At 44.1% G+C, this 17,918-nt stretch overlaps 1 protein-coding gene across 1 annotated transcript in view; it reads left to right on the top strand.

Annotated features, from left to right (window-relative positions):
- Window positions 1-11,203: 11,203 nt before the first annotated feature.
- Window positions 11,204-17,918, top strand: part of GABRA5 (gamma-aminobutyric acid type A receptor subunit alpha5) — a 55,994-nt gene continuing 49,279 nt past the window's right edge. Inside the window, exon 1 of the mRNA XM_065627323.1 lies at window positions 11,204-11,289. Coding sequence (XP_065483395.1) covers window positions 11,204-11,289 — 86 coding nt within the window. The remainder of the gene's footprint in view (window positions 11,290-17,918) is intronic.

Here is a 17,918-nt window from a genome sequence, read left to right on the forward strand (position 1 = left end):
CAGCAGTCATATTTTATTTAAGTGACCTTTTTCTCTTTGAAGTTGTTCTTTTGATCCTCTTTTGTGCACCTGAGATGCTATGTTCATTGACCATTCCTGCTCTTTGGCTGCTAAAATTAACATGGGTGTTAGCTCCCTGGATCCACAAGCGATACTGTTTAGACAAGCAGGTAGAGTTTCCTGTACAAAATTGACCAGTAGCCTGTGATCCAAGTATACAGCCCCAAACGCGAAACTAATCCACTAGTTCTCAGTTGCTGAAGGTGAAAGGCATGGCGGTAAATCCAGCTCATCTCATTTACACAAGCAGAATCATAGAATCATAGAATGTCCTGAGTTGGAAGGGACCCACAAGGATCATCGAGTCCAACTCAACTCCTGTCCCTGCATGTGACAACCCCACAGTTCACACCGTGTGTCTGAGGCCTTGTCCAGTCTCTGCTTGAACACTGTCAGGTTGGGGCCATGACACCTCCCTGGGGAGCCTGTTCCAGTGTCCACCACCCTCTGGGGGAAGAACCTTTTCCTCATGTCCAACCTGAACCTCCCCTGGCACATCTTCCTGCCATTCCCTGGGGTTCTGTCACTGGTCACCAGAGAGAAGAGCTCAGCGCCTGCCCCTCCTCCTCCCCTTGTGAGGCAGCTGCAGCCCCATGAGGTCTCCCCTCAGGCTCCTCTTCTCCAGGCTGAACAAACCCCGTGACTGCAGCCGCTCCTCACACGGCTTCCCCTCCAAACCCTTCTCCAACTTGGTGTCCCTCTTCTGGACACTTTCCAGTAGCTTTATATCCTTTTTATCCTGTGGCACCCAGAGCTGCACACAGCGCTCCAGGTGAGGCCGCACCAGTGCAGAGCAGAGGGGGAAACAGTAGCCCCGTTCCTCCAAAATTTGCACCCAATGAAGCTGCTGTAGAATTTAAAGCAGAAGCAATGAGTATGCAGTCTGGGGACCTGGACAGAATGTGCCGTGCTGTCCCTCCAGTTCATGTGCCTGTTTGCTTCCTTCAAAAACTGCAGCACAAGTAACCAAGGAAAACACTCTGCAGCCGGGACTGAACTGGAATCTGCCGCATCCTAAATACACAGCTGGGAGGTTGGGTGCTTTCCTTTCCTCCAGGCAAGGGCTGGCAAACAGGTGTTCATCACCACCGATAGCTGACCCACCGAACACTCACTCACCTCTGTAAAACCAGAACAGTTTGTGAGGAGAGAATAAGGAAAATCCATATAAAGTTCCCTATGTCCAAAAAAATAAAGGCTGTCCAGAGTAAAGAGTTAATCTGCGTTTCTCACAGCCAAAGGGAATAACTGAAGCATGGGCTGTATGACAGATCCTCACAGCTGTTCTTCACTCTTTCTACAACTATATCCTCATCTTCAATCCTACTGACTTTTTAAAGAATATTAAAAGCAAAATGCTCAATATTACTAGTGTTTTACCCTACTTTTTTACATTGACTAATACAAATTACCAAATTTTAGCCTGCTCTGCAGTTGTCATATGAACAAGCCACCTGCATTTTTCATTGAATAAATTATTTACCAAAAGGAAAAACACATGACCCTACTTAATATTTCTGCCCAGTCTCATTCTTCATATTCAAACAAACTTTCATAGACTGAATCATAATTACTGGGTCACACTTGAGGCATAACCTCAGCTGATGTATGGACGTAGTTCCACTGCCCTCCACTTAGAAAATTTATGCTACATGAAGATCTGGCTTATTGACTGATATACATAATATATGTTATTATTTTTATCTTTCTAAATTCTACTTCACTGGGACTGACAAAATATTTTCACATAAAGCTGTAGGACTGGCATCACCTGCATTGGTGTGGTGTATTATAATGTTTGCTATAATTCGGTTATTAATATTTAATAACCTGTAGTGATATATATAGATAATTGTGAAATTTCCATCAATATCTTTTCCAAAACATGAATTGTCAGGTGATTCTCTTTTTCTTTTTTTTTTTTTTTTTTTAGCAGCTCTGTCCAATATTTTACAAATGTTAATTCTAGATCCAACAGTTTAAAAACTCATTTTTCTTGAAATTTTATTTATTATAGCACTTGAATCTATATAACAGAAGTCACATTTAATGGGATTTGGAACTGCTGAGAACATTTATTCCAGTGTAGCCTTTGCCAATAAATTCAGCCTGAAAATCACTATATTGCAAATCCTAAAACAAATGTAAGTTGTGTCTACAGCTTTCCAAATGGTATGCATTAATGTATTTTTTGTAGCAGTATCTAATTATTATGATGAATCATTACAGGGTGACTTGAAAGCATTTGTAAAATTTTACAGAAGTGGAAACTAATATTTGTTGATATCTTTGACAGTTACCTGTGCTGATTTGAAACAGAAATAATGAGTTCTGCCAATATGCCCAGTGCACAAGTAAACAACACAGAGAAATCTAGTAAATATAGCAGCCAAAAAAACATGTGACTTCATCACAACAACTTCAAATGTGCTAATCCAATATAATTTTAGCATTTCCATATCTAAACCCCACTTGACAGGTAGACTTGGTATGTACCTATTGATATGTATCAATAGGCAGAAATATTTATAGCTTGTGATCTAAACATGAGATATATACCTGCATATGTATGTATAATAAAATTCAGAGATGTACTGTCAAATATATTTTGGTATCTCTTCTCTATGTTTAACCAATTTTTAAACTTCAGATATTCTGTCCCTGACATCACTAAGTATATTAGGTTAATATAGTGCTATATTGTCCGTAAGTACACTCACACTCCATCCATTATGAACATTTGAAAATATACCTAATGAAGACTTCATCAACATTGACTCTTCCATCTTAGTTCAATGAATGGCTCTGTTGTTCCTTCTAAGATTTGTTCTTTCCTTCCTGTTTGAAGGAATTACATGTACAGGAGCATATGCATAAATCCTTGAATACTGATGCAGCACTTGGATGCTCTAGTTTAAGCCTGATTAATCTTTATGAATCATACGTATGAAACTGAATCATTGTGGTTATTCTCTGCGAAGTGCTTTCTTACTTAGATGCTTCAGAATACAGAGTAAGTTGGGTTTTTTTTTTTCTCAACTGTCTAGTAAAAGATGTGCTCTGCGCTTAAAAGGAGTACACCATCCAGTCTCATATTTACAGAAAATATGCATCTGAATCACCAGACAGGAGGACTGGGGCCTTAAAGACCATATACAATGCTATCCTAATGACCCATTATTTTTCAAGTCTAGGTATATCTGCTACTCTAGCTAGCTAAAATACTAATGAGAAAATCTAGCCTTTTTGAAGAAATTAACCCAAGATATTTCATATGTCATAGTATCATAAAGTTCAGAGGTTTTCTGAGTTGATGCTCACCTGTGCACAATATGTTTACATAGAAAACTAACATTTTAGATATAAGCATGTATCACCAGTCTTTAATACTGAATAATCTACTTGAACACATTAGTTACAAGTATCTTACATCTTCAGATAACACTTTTTTGTCCTTCACATTATTTTTTATTTCTATGCAGAAGTATAGTTTGTATATTTCATGCTTAAAAGTTAAATTCTGGAGAACTGGAAGGTCCTTGGGCAATTGTCTGTGAATGTCAGGGTGCAATAACTGCTACCGCTAAGTAAGCAAAATGCACTTCTGTTTGTTCCATCTGTGTCTAACTTTGGCTGTTGGATACACCTGCTTCTCAGTAGGCCTGCTAATAAGCTTAAGTACATCTATTTGCATTGTCATTCCCATACTATTAGCACAATATCTATGGTTACAAAGCAGGGACCCTGTAATCAGTCCAGCTCAGAGGTGGGAAAAATCTGAACTTCACATCTGTATTCACTGTGTCTGTACAAGTACCTGAAATCAGTTTGTTAACTTGGCCCAGAATGTCAAATCTAAGAGACATTCAGGTTATAAATTTTGTTTGGGCAGCACCCTTATTTCAAAAACCTTCTACTTGCATTGCCAATCTTTCTAGTCCACAATCTTATCTCTGCTAAAAAAAACTTGGTCTCCCAACAAGAAGAGAAACCAGGGGCAGATTCAAGGTGAGACAACAGCAGTCACTTGTTCATGGGACATAACACTCATGGTGGAAGTGACTTGCTGCAAGGTTCCTGAATATCCAGAAAAAAACAGCCTGTGTTCTCACAAAGCCAGAGGAAAGCAAACCAGAAAGTCATGGTGTATCCTGCTATGGAAATTTGTGGACTGTGTGATGCAGGAGAGACTTCTTCTAAGTAGCCCCTTCTGTCTCCCAAATGCAAGACCATGAACTAGCAGTTAATGATGTGCCACGTGCTGCAAATCCCCTTGGCTTTCATGGCGTGTATCTCCAGGGCAGAGTTGGGTAGGCTCTGCAGGAACAGGGAGAAGATTTCACACCTGAACCTGTCAAGAATGTGCATAAAAGCTCAATTTTTGCTTGGGAAAAACATCCATGAGCAGGTTTGACCCCAGGGTCTGACTTTGCATTGCTATCCACTGGTGTAAAGGAAAATCTCTCTTTTTCCAGGACAGAGGAGAAAATGGTTATCTCACTGGCAAACCGGACTGATATGAGCCAACTGTCAAAACGCACCTGCGCACAACATTTCCCTGCAGATGCACTGCAAGGGCCGTGCCAGGCCTGAACCCCACTGTTGGCCCTGGCCCTGTGCTACTCACTGACCAGCACTGGACTTTCAATAGTTACACTCAACCACATGGGCAGAACTTAGACTAGGCAGATCCAAACTTATGTAAATTTCCTGCCACTTTTGAGAAATAAGGCTGCCAGCATCCGAGGCTTTCACCTCCAAGTAGGGACCTCTGTAAGGTACCTAGAGTGGTTTCCAGAAACACCATGCAGCTTAGAGCATGTTATAAACCCATGACAGCAGTGCTCAGGCATACCCTCAACCTTCACTCAGCTATTAGTCTAGTATGTGGAAACGGACAGCAGCATAGGTTGCCCATAACAGATAGGATGGACTGTCAGACAGAAAATGTAGCCTTTCATTAATTTCTAAACTGAATGTGTGCAGAAAGCAACCTGCTCAGGATTAGCTTCAGATGAAGTTTTTAGACCTTTGAACCTGCAGATTTGAGAATTGCAACAAATAGCACGCCGAAGCATCAGCGTCGCTTGCTAAAGATGTCTCTTTTCACAACCAGGTGGAATTCTGCTGGGACAGAGCAGGTGGTCACCTGTGTCTCTCCCTCAGTGGCACCACTGATCTATTCTGTGTCATGCAACAAGGGACCAACTCTATCTCCGAACAATCATTCCCAATGTTACCCCCAGCCGCCTTTCGCAAAGCTCTGTTAAGTAGCTTTCTATTGCCCCTGAGATGCACAAAACAAACCACCAAAACACCAGGTCATAAAAGCAGCTCTGTCTGCAGCGTGGCCTGTCAGACAAGTGAAATGCAGGCCACTGGTCGTGTTTTGTGGGTGTCCACGACATTGTAGAGCAGGCATGCATGAGGAAAATAAAAGGCTTTTAGTACCACTCTGTATCATTCAGAAATACACCAAATGCTTCAAAGTCTATCAGACTCCAATACATCTCACATCAGCATGGTTATTTGTATTATTTTACTACCAAATACAGTTGTGAAACAGTTTGGGAAAAGTAATACAGAGTTTCACAGCATGACACTGTTTTCATAGCTTAGAGCAGGGGTGTCAAAATCATTTTCATCTGGGGCCACATCAGCCTCGCAATTGCCTTCAAAGGGCCAAATGTAATTTTAGGAGCTTAACTGTGAAGGACTAGTTACATTTATACAGTCTTGATGTGATCCCCAGTGAAAATGAGTTTGAGACCCCTGGCTGAGACGATGACAGGATGGCTGAGTCTGGAGGGGATCTCTGGAGATCAGCCAGTTCCACCTCCTCCTCAAGCAGGGTCAGCTACAGCAGTTTCCCAGGATCATTCCCCTTCACGTTCTGAGTATCTCCACAGATGGAGCCTTCACAACATCTCTGGGCAACCTGTTCCTATCTTTGACCACTCTCAAAGTAAAAATGTGTTTTCTGGTGTTCAGATGGAATGTCTTGGGTTTTTTTAATTTGTGCTCTGCTCACTGTCCCTTGCCGTGTCAGTAGGTAGCACTGAGCAGAGCCTGGCTCCCTCTTCTTTGTTTCCCCCCATCAGGTATTTATACACATTGATAAGTTCCTCCTGAGCCTTTTCTTCTCCAGGCTGAACAGTCCCAGCTCTGTCAGCCTCTCCTCACAGGAGAGATGCTTTAGTCCTTGGCCCTTTGCTGGACTTTCTCCAATATGTCCATGTGTCTCTTTGGGGCGAGCCCAAAGCTGGACCCAGCACTCCAGGTGTGTCTCACCAGGGGTGAGTAGAAGCCTCTTGACTGTTATCTCCACAAATACTGAAAGAGAAGGGAGTGAAAAATGAGACTTTCACCCTTGGTTCACCTCCAATCTCTCTGTTGAGAGTGGTCTAGTTGGTGTTAGCTGATGGTTAGGGATTCATGCAATGACTGATGAATTCAGACTGCTCTCTATTGGAAAAGGATTTGTATCACCAAAATCACTGTCCCAAACACTGCCTTCTGTGGAATATTAGCTAGGAGGCCAAAGGGAGAAGATTTCAAGAAAACAGGCTATCCTCTCCACCAAGATGTCAGAAGTGGAATGTTTAGGCAGAAGAGAATGCCTCTGAAGAACCCCTGCTTGGGTCAATACCCACAGCATGTCACACCTCCACGCAACTTCATGAGCTTTCTGTAGCTCTCTTGCGAGAAGAAACAGCTTGATCCATGACAAGCCTTTGGCTGCTGGATAAACAGGCTATTTTCCAACATGGCATGCCACGGTGTGAGTATTTGGTGTGCATTTCACAGTGAGCTCCCAAGTGTGCAAGTACTCACACGTGCCATGGTAAAAATTGCAGCCCAATTTGCCTGTGTTATTGTTTCAGTCCTGTGTAGAGGGTGAACTAGCTCAAATGCATTTATGCCTGCAAATAAGCAACATTACTTAATGAAGTGGGAAGTGGGACCATGCAAAACTTCTCCCAAATATTAAAAAAAAATCACAGTATGGTATGGCTTCTGGTAGGCTGTGTTGGCTTTTACTAAACATCAGTGCAGAGAACTAAAACCAGCCGAACGAGACATTTCCTTGACCACAATAAAAAGCTATTGTTTCACATACTGAATTCAACGTATTCTGTAAAACCAAACAAGGAGGCTAAGAATACAAATAGGGTGTGAATCACAAGGGAGCGCCTTAAAAAAACACACAGCAGAGGATATGTACTACACCGTTGCATTCAAAGCAAAGATCTCTCTATTGCTTGTAATAACTCCGCTACCAGGGGTCAAAGCCACCATCCTGCAGGGATCCAATCCAAAAACCTACGCAATTAATGTCTGACAAGCTCTCAAGAAAGCACCTTTGCCCGGGAGTTAATACCTTGCATTACAAACAACATGTTTTGGATAGATTGCGTCATTAGCTATAATTGGCTGGCAAACAGAACTAGATCTGTAAGGCACTGCTACCATACAGACAAGGCTATAGGAAAACCCAAACCAAACCAAACCAAACCAACCCGCCGCTGCTGTCAGGAGCCACCAGACGCGCTTCCCTGCGGGTGTCACCGCCACCACCGGAACCCAAGACGCTTTATGCCTCCCGGCCGCTTTATTTTCGCGGTGCCCGAGGCGCCGCACAGCCAGCGGCGGCTTCCCGGCCGCGCTACCGGCCAAACGACCCCGCACCCCCCGGCTGCTGCCCGGCACCCCCCCGGTCACCGGCCCCGCGACCCCCGGGAGCTGCCGCGGCCCGATGGCGCCACCGCCCGCCCCGCCGCGCGCTGCCCGCGCCGCGCGCTGCCCGCCGCCGGCCTCGCGTGGGGCTGGGCTGCCCCCTGGCGGCGGCGGAGCGAAACCCGCGGCCACGGTGACACGGCGCTTGGGCGCAGAGCGGCGTTTTTCACGCGCGAGAGCGGGATTTGGCGGCTTGCCGGTTTGCCGAGTCAGGCGTTTTGTTTTTTTGTTTTTTTTTTTTTTTAAATTATTTTTCTTTAGGCTTTTCTTTAACATTTTCCTGCTGTTTTCGCTTCCCCGAGTCTTAACTGCTTCCTCTGCTTTCGCGATGTGGATCTGCAGCACAACGGCTTGGCGGAGACGTAGCGAGTCAGAGGAACCAAGGCTGGGGTCTTCTCTCCGGACCTTTCACCCGCTCGAATGGGAAGTCTAGGTCAACATTTCTACGGTTCTCTTTTGTAAAATTATTTAAAGATCACATATTTTTACAACATCCCCTATGTGGAGATATAAATAGTTCGTACTAGAAATCAAAGCACTGTAAAAAAATCTGATTTAAACACCCCTAGGCAAGAACATTATCATGAAGACTACTGGCGCTTCAAACTACTTTGCTTGGATATTTTTAAGCACCAGGAAAGCTATTCTGATAGCAACATTCATTCACAACTTCATATTTATTGAAGTCACTAGGTAACGATGTATGTAAGTGGCTCTGCAGTTAAGATCATAAATCATTGCTGGAAAACCTGAACACAGCTAAGCACCACATATAACGAAAAAGAAAAATTAAAAAAAAGAAAAGAAAAATTAAATTCATAAGGACCAGTCTTCAAACCGTGCAGACCGTGGGCTAGCCACACATACAGCAGCACCCTCTATAGCAAAGACCTACAGAATCAGTATTGATTTCAGTGGAGGGATTAATTTCATAGGGCTTTTTTTTCTGGATATAGGAAAAAGACAAATGCTTCTCTGATCCATAATGTTGCCTCAAAGACAGACATTACCTCATTAGATCTGTCAATTTAATAACTGAGTTTGGAGTATTATTTCAAGGATGGTCACAGCAATATATATTGAAATCATATTTAGTACACGTAACACCTGTGTTACAAAATGTTGCATGCATCTCAGAGAAACCACAAGGATTCTGCGGAAATTGGGACTATACAACACTCATTTCGTCTTTTGGGTAGTTCAAACTGCACCAATCCTTCCACACCTGCAAGTAGTGTATAATATATGTGACCTGGACACATAGCAAGTGTAATGCTCCCTATACGGAGGCTGGGAAGAAGTGCATACCTTCTTCTGAAATATCACTACACACAGTCACTAGAAAACCTCAAAGTTATTGCCGTTCTCTTGAAATTTTTGATATTGATACAAACCGTGGATGTCTAATAATGGAGATGTATGAAGAGAGTTAATGTTGAGGGTACAAATCCCCACTTCAGCGTTTAAGAGTTACAATGGTTTAGATCAGGTCCACTGCCTACAGAAGAGGAATATAGATACAGATCGATGTATGTATGGGTGTGCATGTACATGTATGCTTATGTATGGGAGTGTAAAGAGTCTATATACCGGGTATACGGCCTATATACCTTGGGGATGGCCCTGTCCCACGGTTACACGACACCTGCCTGGCTGGGCTGTGGCAGTGGCCCTCCCCGCCGAGGGTCGGTGCCGGCCGGGCTCGCCAGGACCCTGCTCCAGGAGTGGTCCGGCGGGGATGCTCCCTGGATCCCAGGGTACCGCGGGACCCTCCCGGGGCTCCGACGGGGTCGGGCACGGCTCTCCCCGGGGGACTCCGCGCTGAGGTTCCCGAGGGGCGGGCGGGCCCCGCGCACCCACCCGCGCTCCCGGCCGCGGGCTCGGCGCGGGGGCGGCGCGGGCGCGGCGCTGCGGCGGGGCCGCGCCTGCCAGCGGCGGGGAGGCAGCACCGCCGCTCCCGCTCCGCTCCAGGTGCCGCTCCGCAACTTTCGGACAAACACCGCCCCCTCGTCCTCGTCCCCCCTCCGGCGGCTGGTAAGCGCCGGGCTCCTGCGCCCGGCCGGGCAAGCGGAGGTCCGGCGGGCAGCGCTGCCCGCAGCCCCCCGGGCGGCCGCCGCTGCGCCCAGAGCCGCGCACATGGCCGCGGGAAACTTTGGCGGGCGGATGGGCTGGGGGCAAACCCGGGGTCGCCGCAGGGATTTGGGAGGGGAGCGGGGGGAAGAAGGGAGGGGACGCGGGCGAGCAGGTGGCATCCTCTGCGGAGCGGTGCGGAGCGGAGCGCAATGCGCGGGCGGCGGAGGGGAACGGGCGGCGGTCACCGGGCAGGTGCGGGTCGGACAGGGCTGCGCGTATGCGGAAGGGAGCAGCAGCCCCGCAGTGCCCGGTGCGGAGCGGCGCGGAGCGAGCGGGACCTGCCGCGGGGACCCCTGGGGGACGCTTTTTGGTTTGGGCTTTTCGCCTTGCTGCGCCGGAGGGGTGGGGAGAGTAAGTTACTGAGTGGTGTAGTGTGGGGGGCACAGGGTTCAGGTGGAAAATCCAGGCAGCTCCCTTCTGGGTGTGTTTTTGGAAGTTGTTTATGGTTTTTTGTTGGTTTTGGTTTTTTGGGGGGTTTGTGATTTTTGTTTGTTTGTTTTTTTGCTTGTTTTGCGTGTGTGTGTTTGGTTTTTTTTTTTTTAATAGTGCACAGAGCAAAATATTAGTGCCCAATGCTGAAATTGGTGATCTGGTCGCTAAGGCAGGTATCCGAAAAGCGGCAGTCACTGGAGCAGCTACACATACCGTCATTCTTCGTGCTAGCGTGAGGTTTATGTGCCTTTGCGAGGAAGGTCACTTTTTACCCACCCCCCCCACCATCCCACCCTCTTTTTGCTAAGCCATGCATCAGCAGCCTGAATTCCAAGAAGCAGTAGGTGTTTCTTGGCATTTCAACTGGGATTTTGGAAAGGGAAGCTGGGTATTTAATGGGAAAAAAATTGCAATGGAAGGAAGGGATGCAGAGGCTGCACGCAGCCCTGGGCTTGCAGGCATGTGGAAGTTGTTGAAATAGGTAAAGGGTCAAAGTTGGCATTTGGAAAGCGGTGACTATATCTTTAGTTACTTGTATGACAGATGAATATAAGGGAAAACTGGGCCACTAAGAATTTTTCTTGTTTTGCAGTTTGCTGTCAGCAGAAGGTAAAACATGTCCTTGAAGATATACAATTTTACATAAACAGCTGATGTTTACATAAGCCTAGATAAGTTTGTAAAAAACACAGCAGAAGATGCAGCGTTAGCTGAACTCTGCTGTCCTGCTGTTTGTCCATGTAATAATTTATCTGTTTTTTTGTATTGTTGCAGCATAAGAGCAAAGTGAGCAGCTGCACCTTTACCAAAGCAACCACCTGCGTTCCTCTTCTCCTCTGGAATGGACAATGGGATGCTCTCTGGCTTTATCATGATCAAAAACTTCTTCCTCTTCTGCGTTTCCATGAGTTTAGCCAGCCACTTTGGGTGAGTTCCCAATTGCGTTTGAATTTTTGCTGTGAGTTTTTTAAGGAAATGAAAAACCCTGGCCCCGTGTGGTGCGGAGCAGCTGAACAAAACAAGCGGGCTTTGCATTTTGTCTTAACGTGCTGGTGTCAGGGGAAAGAGAGTGATTTGCTTTCCTGCTCAAATTAGCTGTCTCGTATCGGTTCTGTATGCCCGTGATGCCGTTGCAGGAAGGCATGTGAGGCACGGGGAGCTCAGACCAGGCCAGATGCTGAGTGCTCTGACCTGGGCATAGCAGAGCCAGGGACTGCGGTGCTCCCTGCCTCCGTGGCTGTGATGAGGGGGGCTTGTACCTTCCCTCTCACCTGGCAGGTGCAGGCTACAGGCAGTATGGCAAGACTGCAACAGCAGGACTGGGTGCATGCTGCTAGCTGGTACAGGCTTGCCTAGTGAGTAAGCTAAGATCGTGACTGCTCAGAAGGATGACTGAATTTGAAACTTGCTAGAATAATTAGAAATTGTGTTGTCCTGAAGCATATAACAAGCAATCCTGTTTCCTTATTTTTGTGTTGGATGCTTTCCTGACAGTGACATTCCGAAAACTATATTGAAGAAATACCCCTACTATACGTCTTGGAAAAAACAAAATGAAACCAGAAAACCCCTATTTATATATTTTTTTCCTAAAGCCATAGATCTTAAAAACTTTCCAAAATCAGGCTACACAGTGAAGTCTAGAAAAAGCATTTTGTAAGTGCTTTGGAAACGTAGGTTGATTCTTCTTTGTGGAGAACAATTATTTATTATTTCACCAGAAAAAAAAAAAGAATCCTCCCAACGTGCTGATTCACAAGAACACCCATCAATTCCTTGCTATAAGAAGATACAAAATGGAGATGCAAATCAGGTTCTGATTTCAACCAAGGGGATTTTTGCCAGATTGGAACTAGGAGAAAGACCAAACTTGGAGTGATGGCTGTCTGTGCTGTAAGCAGAACTTAGCCCTGTCTCCGGTGTGTGTCCTATGTGGGCAGGTAGACGCCTGTGACCACAGGGGCTTATATGAGTGGTTGTAAGACTGCAGACTACAAAGGGTGCAAAGAGCTCTATGCTGATTTGTTCACCTTGGAAAAGCTTGGTCCTGATTTCACTGTGGTCTAAGGAAAAACACTCCCTGGAGTTTGTGATAGAAATGAAGAGGATTTAGGTAGTGTGAGACTGGTTTTAAACTTGTCTTGACATGGTTGTAATTTGACAAAGTATTACCACATTGAGAAAATCTTGAGGACTACAACCTTAAGTCCTTCCTGATTGTCCATCATCCCTGCAGAAGGCAGCACATTGCAATAGTTGAGCATGACCTGTTTGGTGTGGGGTCTTTTGTCTGTGTTACTCCTCTAACAGAATAGATAGGTGAGGCTGCAAAAGAAAGAGGGGGTTTAACTCGCCCTTTCGACTCGAAAGCAAATACTGAATCTAAGTCCCAGTTAGGAATCGGTGTGACCTGTAACCTGGCAGATAATCAGAACAGGACAGTTAGGGGAAACTAGGACACTTGTTTTCTGCAAGTAACTCAAAAAGCTTCTGTGCACTAAAATGAGATCATCACGTAACCTCCCCCCTTCCCCTCCCATTTCTGATCTAGTAATTTTAGTCTAGGCCTGCAGAGATAAGGAGCTCCAATTCGCTGCACCATTCACACGCTGCCTTAGGGCTGAATTTTGACCCGGCTCAAAAGACCGAGGATGCTCCAGCGTTTCTGTTTCAAAGGCAGAAGCAGTTTCAGAGTGTAATTTGCTAAGTGCTTTGGGACTGACTCTTCAGGACAGAGTGGTACAATTTACATGTAGGCTAGTATATTAACTGCAAGAATCTCATAGTGATAATACTTGCTCTTGCTACCAGGTTCTTCTTTATTAGCTTCATCCACATTTGGACTGCACTGTTACGTTGCAGTTCATTTTGCAATGTGCTAGATAAAAGTGATTGGTCAAATGGGCACAAATTAAAAAGCAAAATACAGTAGGACATTGCAGATGAAGGCAGAGATTTATCGATCATTCTCCATAGTAATTCCATATAATATAAATATAAATCATAATTACATAATTAAATAATAAATGCAGGTTTTGCTGACATAGCCAAAGCTACCCTGGGGGATTTTGATGCACAATGCCTGATAAAATAAACAAGAATTATGTATCTCAGTCTCCTAGGCTACTTCAGAAATCTCAGCAAAACTCTGTGATTAATGTTTAACATAAATGTGGAAGACTATTGAGAGTTATCCACATCAATAGGCGGTAGAGAGGGACTGTAGGCATAGCTGATAGAAGTTATTTAAAGAAAAATCACTGAATTAAAATTCAATTATATAGATGAAACAAGAAGAGGATCCAAAGCCTCCCCACCATTGTTGGTGTGACACTTTTATGAGTCTACTTCTGCAGAAATGGTCCAGCATGAGTCACAGCTCTCTCAAGCTTGCTTGAATTCAGCCTTGACTTGTATAATGCTCTAATGAGTTAAGGTATAATAAAGGAGTATTTCAAGACAGTTCACAATTATCTTGAAAGTAAATATTTATAACAGAGTTAGAGAGTAACTGAAAGTCAAATATAACCATGAAGAGTATTGGTAGCTGAGACAAGAGGCTGATTCCTCCCATTTGTTTTATGTGAAGGATTGCACTGAAATTAGTTGTGGTTTCATGAATGCAAGGCCCACAGGGTCAGGCTGACAAAACCAAAGCAGAAGGTGAGTGATCTTCTGGCAGGGGGTGAGTGGAAATTCAAAATAATTTGGATTCTGCTCCCTTCAGACTGATGCCCACAAGAGCAACTCTGTGAGCGTCCTGCAAGGAGGAAATCAGCGTACACAGGGTTCTGTCCTGCCAGACTCCGCAGGTGCCGTGGCACTGCCCAGCATCTTGCACTTTCTGGCCCTTGGGGACCCCACACAGTTGCAGCCCTGCAAGGGTCAGCGTGAAGAGTCTGGAGCACAGGTCTTATGAGGGGCAGCTGAGGGAACTGGGGCTGTTCAGCCTGGAGAAAAGGAGGCTGAGGGGAGATCTTATTGCTCCCTGCAACTACCTGAAACGAGGTTGTAGCATGGAGGGGGTTGGTCTCTTCTCCCAAGTAGAAAGTGATAGGATGAGAGGAAATGGCCTCAAGTCGTGCCAGGGGAGGTTTAGATTGGATATTAGGAAAAATTTCTTCACAGGGAGAGTTGTGAAGCATTGGAACAGGCTGCCCAGGGAAGTGGTTGAGCCACCATCCCTGGAGGTGTTTAAAATGAGGCTCTTAGGGACATGGTTTAGTGCCAGAGTTAGGTTATGGTTGGACTTGATGATCTTAAGGGTCTCTTCCAACCAAAATGATTCTATGATAGGTGACTGCCTGCACTGAGTTCTCCCTGAGATGAGGCAGCACATGGTTGGCCCCATGCCGGCCAAAATTATCGCATCCTGAATCTTTTTTGCAAGCCCCAGACTGTCCATGGGGACATCTCTAGGGACATGCTGGTGACGCTCAGTCCCTCTGTGTTTGCATTTTAGATGTGCAATTTCAGAAATCTGTCTGAGAGCCAAAAACAACAGGGATGGATGTTGTTGGTGTAACCACGGTTTAGTTGCCATCTGCTAATAATATTTGTATACAGTAGAAACATGGAAAATAGAAGATCCCAATTAAATGTAGCCAATACAAGACCTCTCTGTACACTGTAAGCATTCAGTCCATGGCATGTCTGTAGTTTCACAAACATTTCCACTAGCTCACAGCCCTTACCACTAAGACCATAATCCTGCTATTTAGGCTAAACATACTTCTCCTTCCGGCTGTGGCATTTCTTTCAAGTTAGTCTCTTCAAGCCTAAGCAGTTAGTTCTGCTGGGTTATCCCTTTCCAAGTACTTGCAGATGCTAGGGAGTTCTTCCTCATATTTTTAAGACTAATGTTGTAAGTGTTATCATATGTTTATGCATTCATGCATAGCCATTTTTAAAAAATTCTGTTTTCCTTTCCTTCTCCATGTCTTCAAATAGCTTTTTGAACCCATTAGGCAATTTAATAATTGGGAAAATAAGTGGGTAGCTAGAACTGTGTGGAGGAGGCAGGCAGACATCAGTCAGTCCCTCTGCTGAACAGAAAGCTACGGCTTCAGCATCTCCATTTCAGCTGGCCTTACTGACTGGCCAAACAGCAGGTGTGTACCCGCAGGGCACCCAGCACGTGCTTGGTGCAGGGTCAGCCCTGGCACACGTTGCCTCCCAGTGAAGCTGCAGGTTGGCGACTTGGGGAGCTGAGAGCACTGGGTGGTGTTTAATGACTGGGAGAATTTCAGGATATTGAAAGGGGCGTTAAGGTGCAAGGGGGTGAGAATGATAAGACATTGCCCTGTGAAAAACAGGCTTTCTTTGTACTGCTCAAAAATTTCTCGTCCCCAGAAGGTAGTAAAATACTGCTTTTGCTAAATAAAATAATTAAATTATTTTTTTAAGGATCTGCCAAGACCATTAAAGTTTCATTATTTTCAGTCAGTCCTCTCCTCTATCCTAATGAAGTAGAAGAGTTGAATCTTCATTGCACAAATTCGCAAAATATCGTTGTTTTCATATCTCAAGAATCTGTAAGAAAGGGATGGTAAGAAACTAAGAAAAGTAGATTGTTCATGTCTGGCCAGCTGACAGTATCCAAAAGTGTGCAAGTATGTTCTCTACTGTCTTTTCCACAATCTGTTAATTTGTCTGATGTTCTGGTGTAATTTCAATCCTGTTAAAGCAAGCTATGGGAAACTCTACTCTTAAGAGAGAAAGAGAAAAAAATACAACTTTCAGTTGCAAAATACTCCTTAGTTATTTTTCCAGTTTCTCTTTTTTTTTTTAAAAAAAAGAAAGTTTTTGGGAAATCATGAAATATCTACCATACGTTTTCCTTTTATTAAATCTAAGCTATGAATAGTACCTGTCATGATTTTTGCTAGATGGCAAAAAAGACGGCGATGTTTAAAATGGTAAACAATGAAGTCCTCGGAAGAGGTGGCTGAGACCCTAAAGAGAGTTATTACAGTTTACACTGATGGGCCTCGTCTGTGGCTTCTGATTTTTTCAGTCATCCTGAAATTGCAATATTAAATAAATGTGATGAGAAGTATTCCTGGTTGGCTTAGTTTATGTTCAATAATGAGCTTTAGATGTAATTATCTTCGAATTTCCTTAGCATTTTCCTGAGATTCTTTTCTAGGTTTATGGATAACATAACTGAAAATGTCTGCTATGAAAACATTTTTGGTTGCAGAGAGGCAATAATGTGCTTACCTGCTAATATGTTCATAAAACCTAATCTTTAGCTGTGTGGAAATAATTTAGGATATCACCTGTTTTCTCTACTACTCATAGAGCTATAGTATCTAATACATGCACGTAACTTTGCAAGGACAGTTTAATGGTCTCATGTCATAGAAGACAATCCCAGCACTTACTCCAAAACCTAAGTTGCTATTTCACCAGCAATCACAAAAATATGAATTAAATGCTGACTTTTCTGAAAAGAAAAAGTATCATTTGATTTGCATCAATGGCAAACAGTAATCCATCTACAAATGCAACTTCACATGGTACTGACATTTCTTCGAAATTCAGCATCAGGTGCATTCCTTTTCAGGTGAGGGGATCAGCCAAATCTAAATTGGATTGCAGGTTTGCAGATGAAATACAGACTTTTTGTGAGTCTTCATCCTAGTTGTTTCTCCATCTTTTTCATCTATTAGTTAGCTTTTTTTGTGGAGATTTATAAAAGTATTTCAGTATTTGAGGTGTGTATACTGTTCTTGTGAAAGATGTACATATCTGAGATACAAGTAAGCAGCATCAATTACTCTTCTTAGATTCAGAGGAGCAGTTAAGAGAACTAAGTATATTTTGTCCCATCCCCACAAAAATAGTTCAACAGAAACCTTCCCTCGGAGTTCAATTGGCTTTGAATTCAGCCATAAGCACTAAAAATAACAAGCTTTTTCAAGAGCAGAGAAGCTAGTGAAGCTTTGTATCCTGTGCCCCCAGCACCGTACCTTTGCAATAATCCGCATTTGGCATCCCTTGTTCCCATCTCCCATCGCAACACCTACGTGTTACCTCTGCAATCCTTTTCTCCCAGGATCTTTCCTAATCACCCCGTAAGTCTCCTCCGTATCTCTTAATTAGCAGAGAGGAGGTGGGCTGGTTTTGCTGAGGCTGCTCCTGAGCTACATGCGTGCTGACTGGCCCAGTCAGCGAGCCAGAGGGAATAGATGACTGCTGACCTCACATTTTTACTTAATGAGGCACTAATTTAGATCACTCTTCCCTTGTCTAGTCACCGCTTCTCATGGAACTTACAGAAATGAAATGAAGTTTGATCTCTCCACTTCTTTGTCAGATGCATTGGAAAATGAGAACGGGTCCCTGCATTGATATGTGAAGCAGACAAACAGCATGATGCATATCTCTTTCTTATGAAAAAAAGAAGCTAAAATAAGTGAGAACATTTAAAAATAATATTCTAGGATTTTACCAAAGCATTAGTTATGATTGCTGCATATGAAGAACCTCTGTAACTTCTGTTTCTCCTGTTTGTATTTACTAAGCTGCTACTTGTCAATATTCACCTTTAC

This window comes from Caloenas nicobarica, chromosome 1 (genome assembly GCF_036013445.1).
Source record: "Caloenas nicobarica isolate bCalNic1 chromosome 1, bCalNic1.hap1, whole genome shotgun sequence".
Classification (NCBI taxonomy): Eukaryota; Metazoa; Chordata; class Aves; order Columbiformes; family Columbidae; genus Caloenas; species Caloenas nicobarica.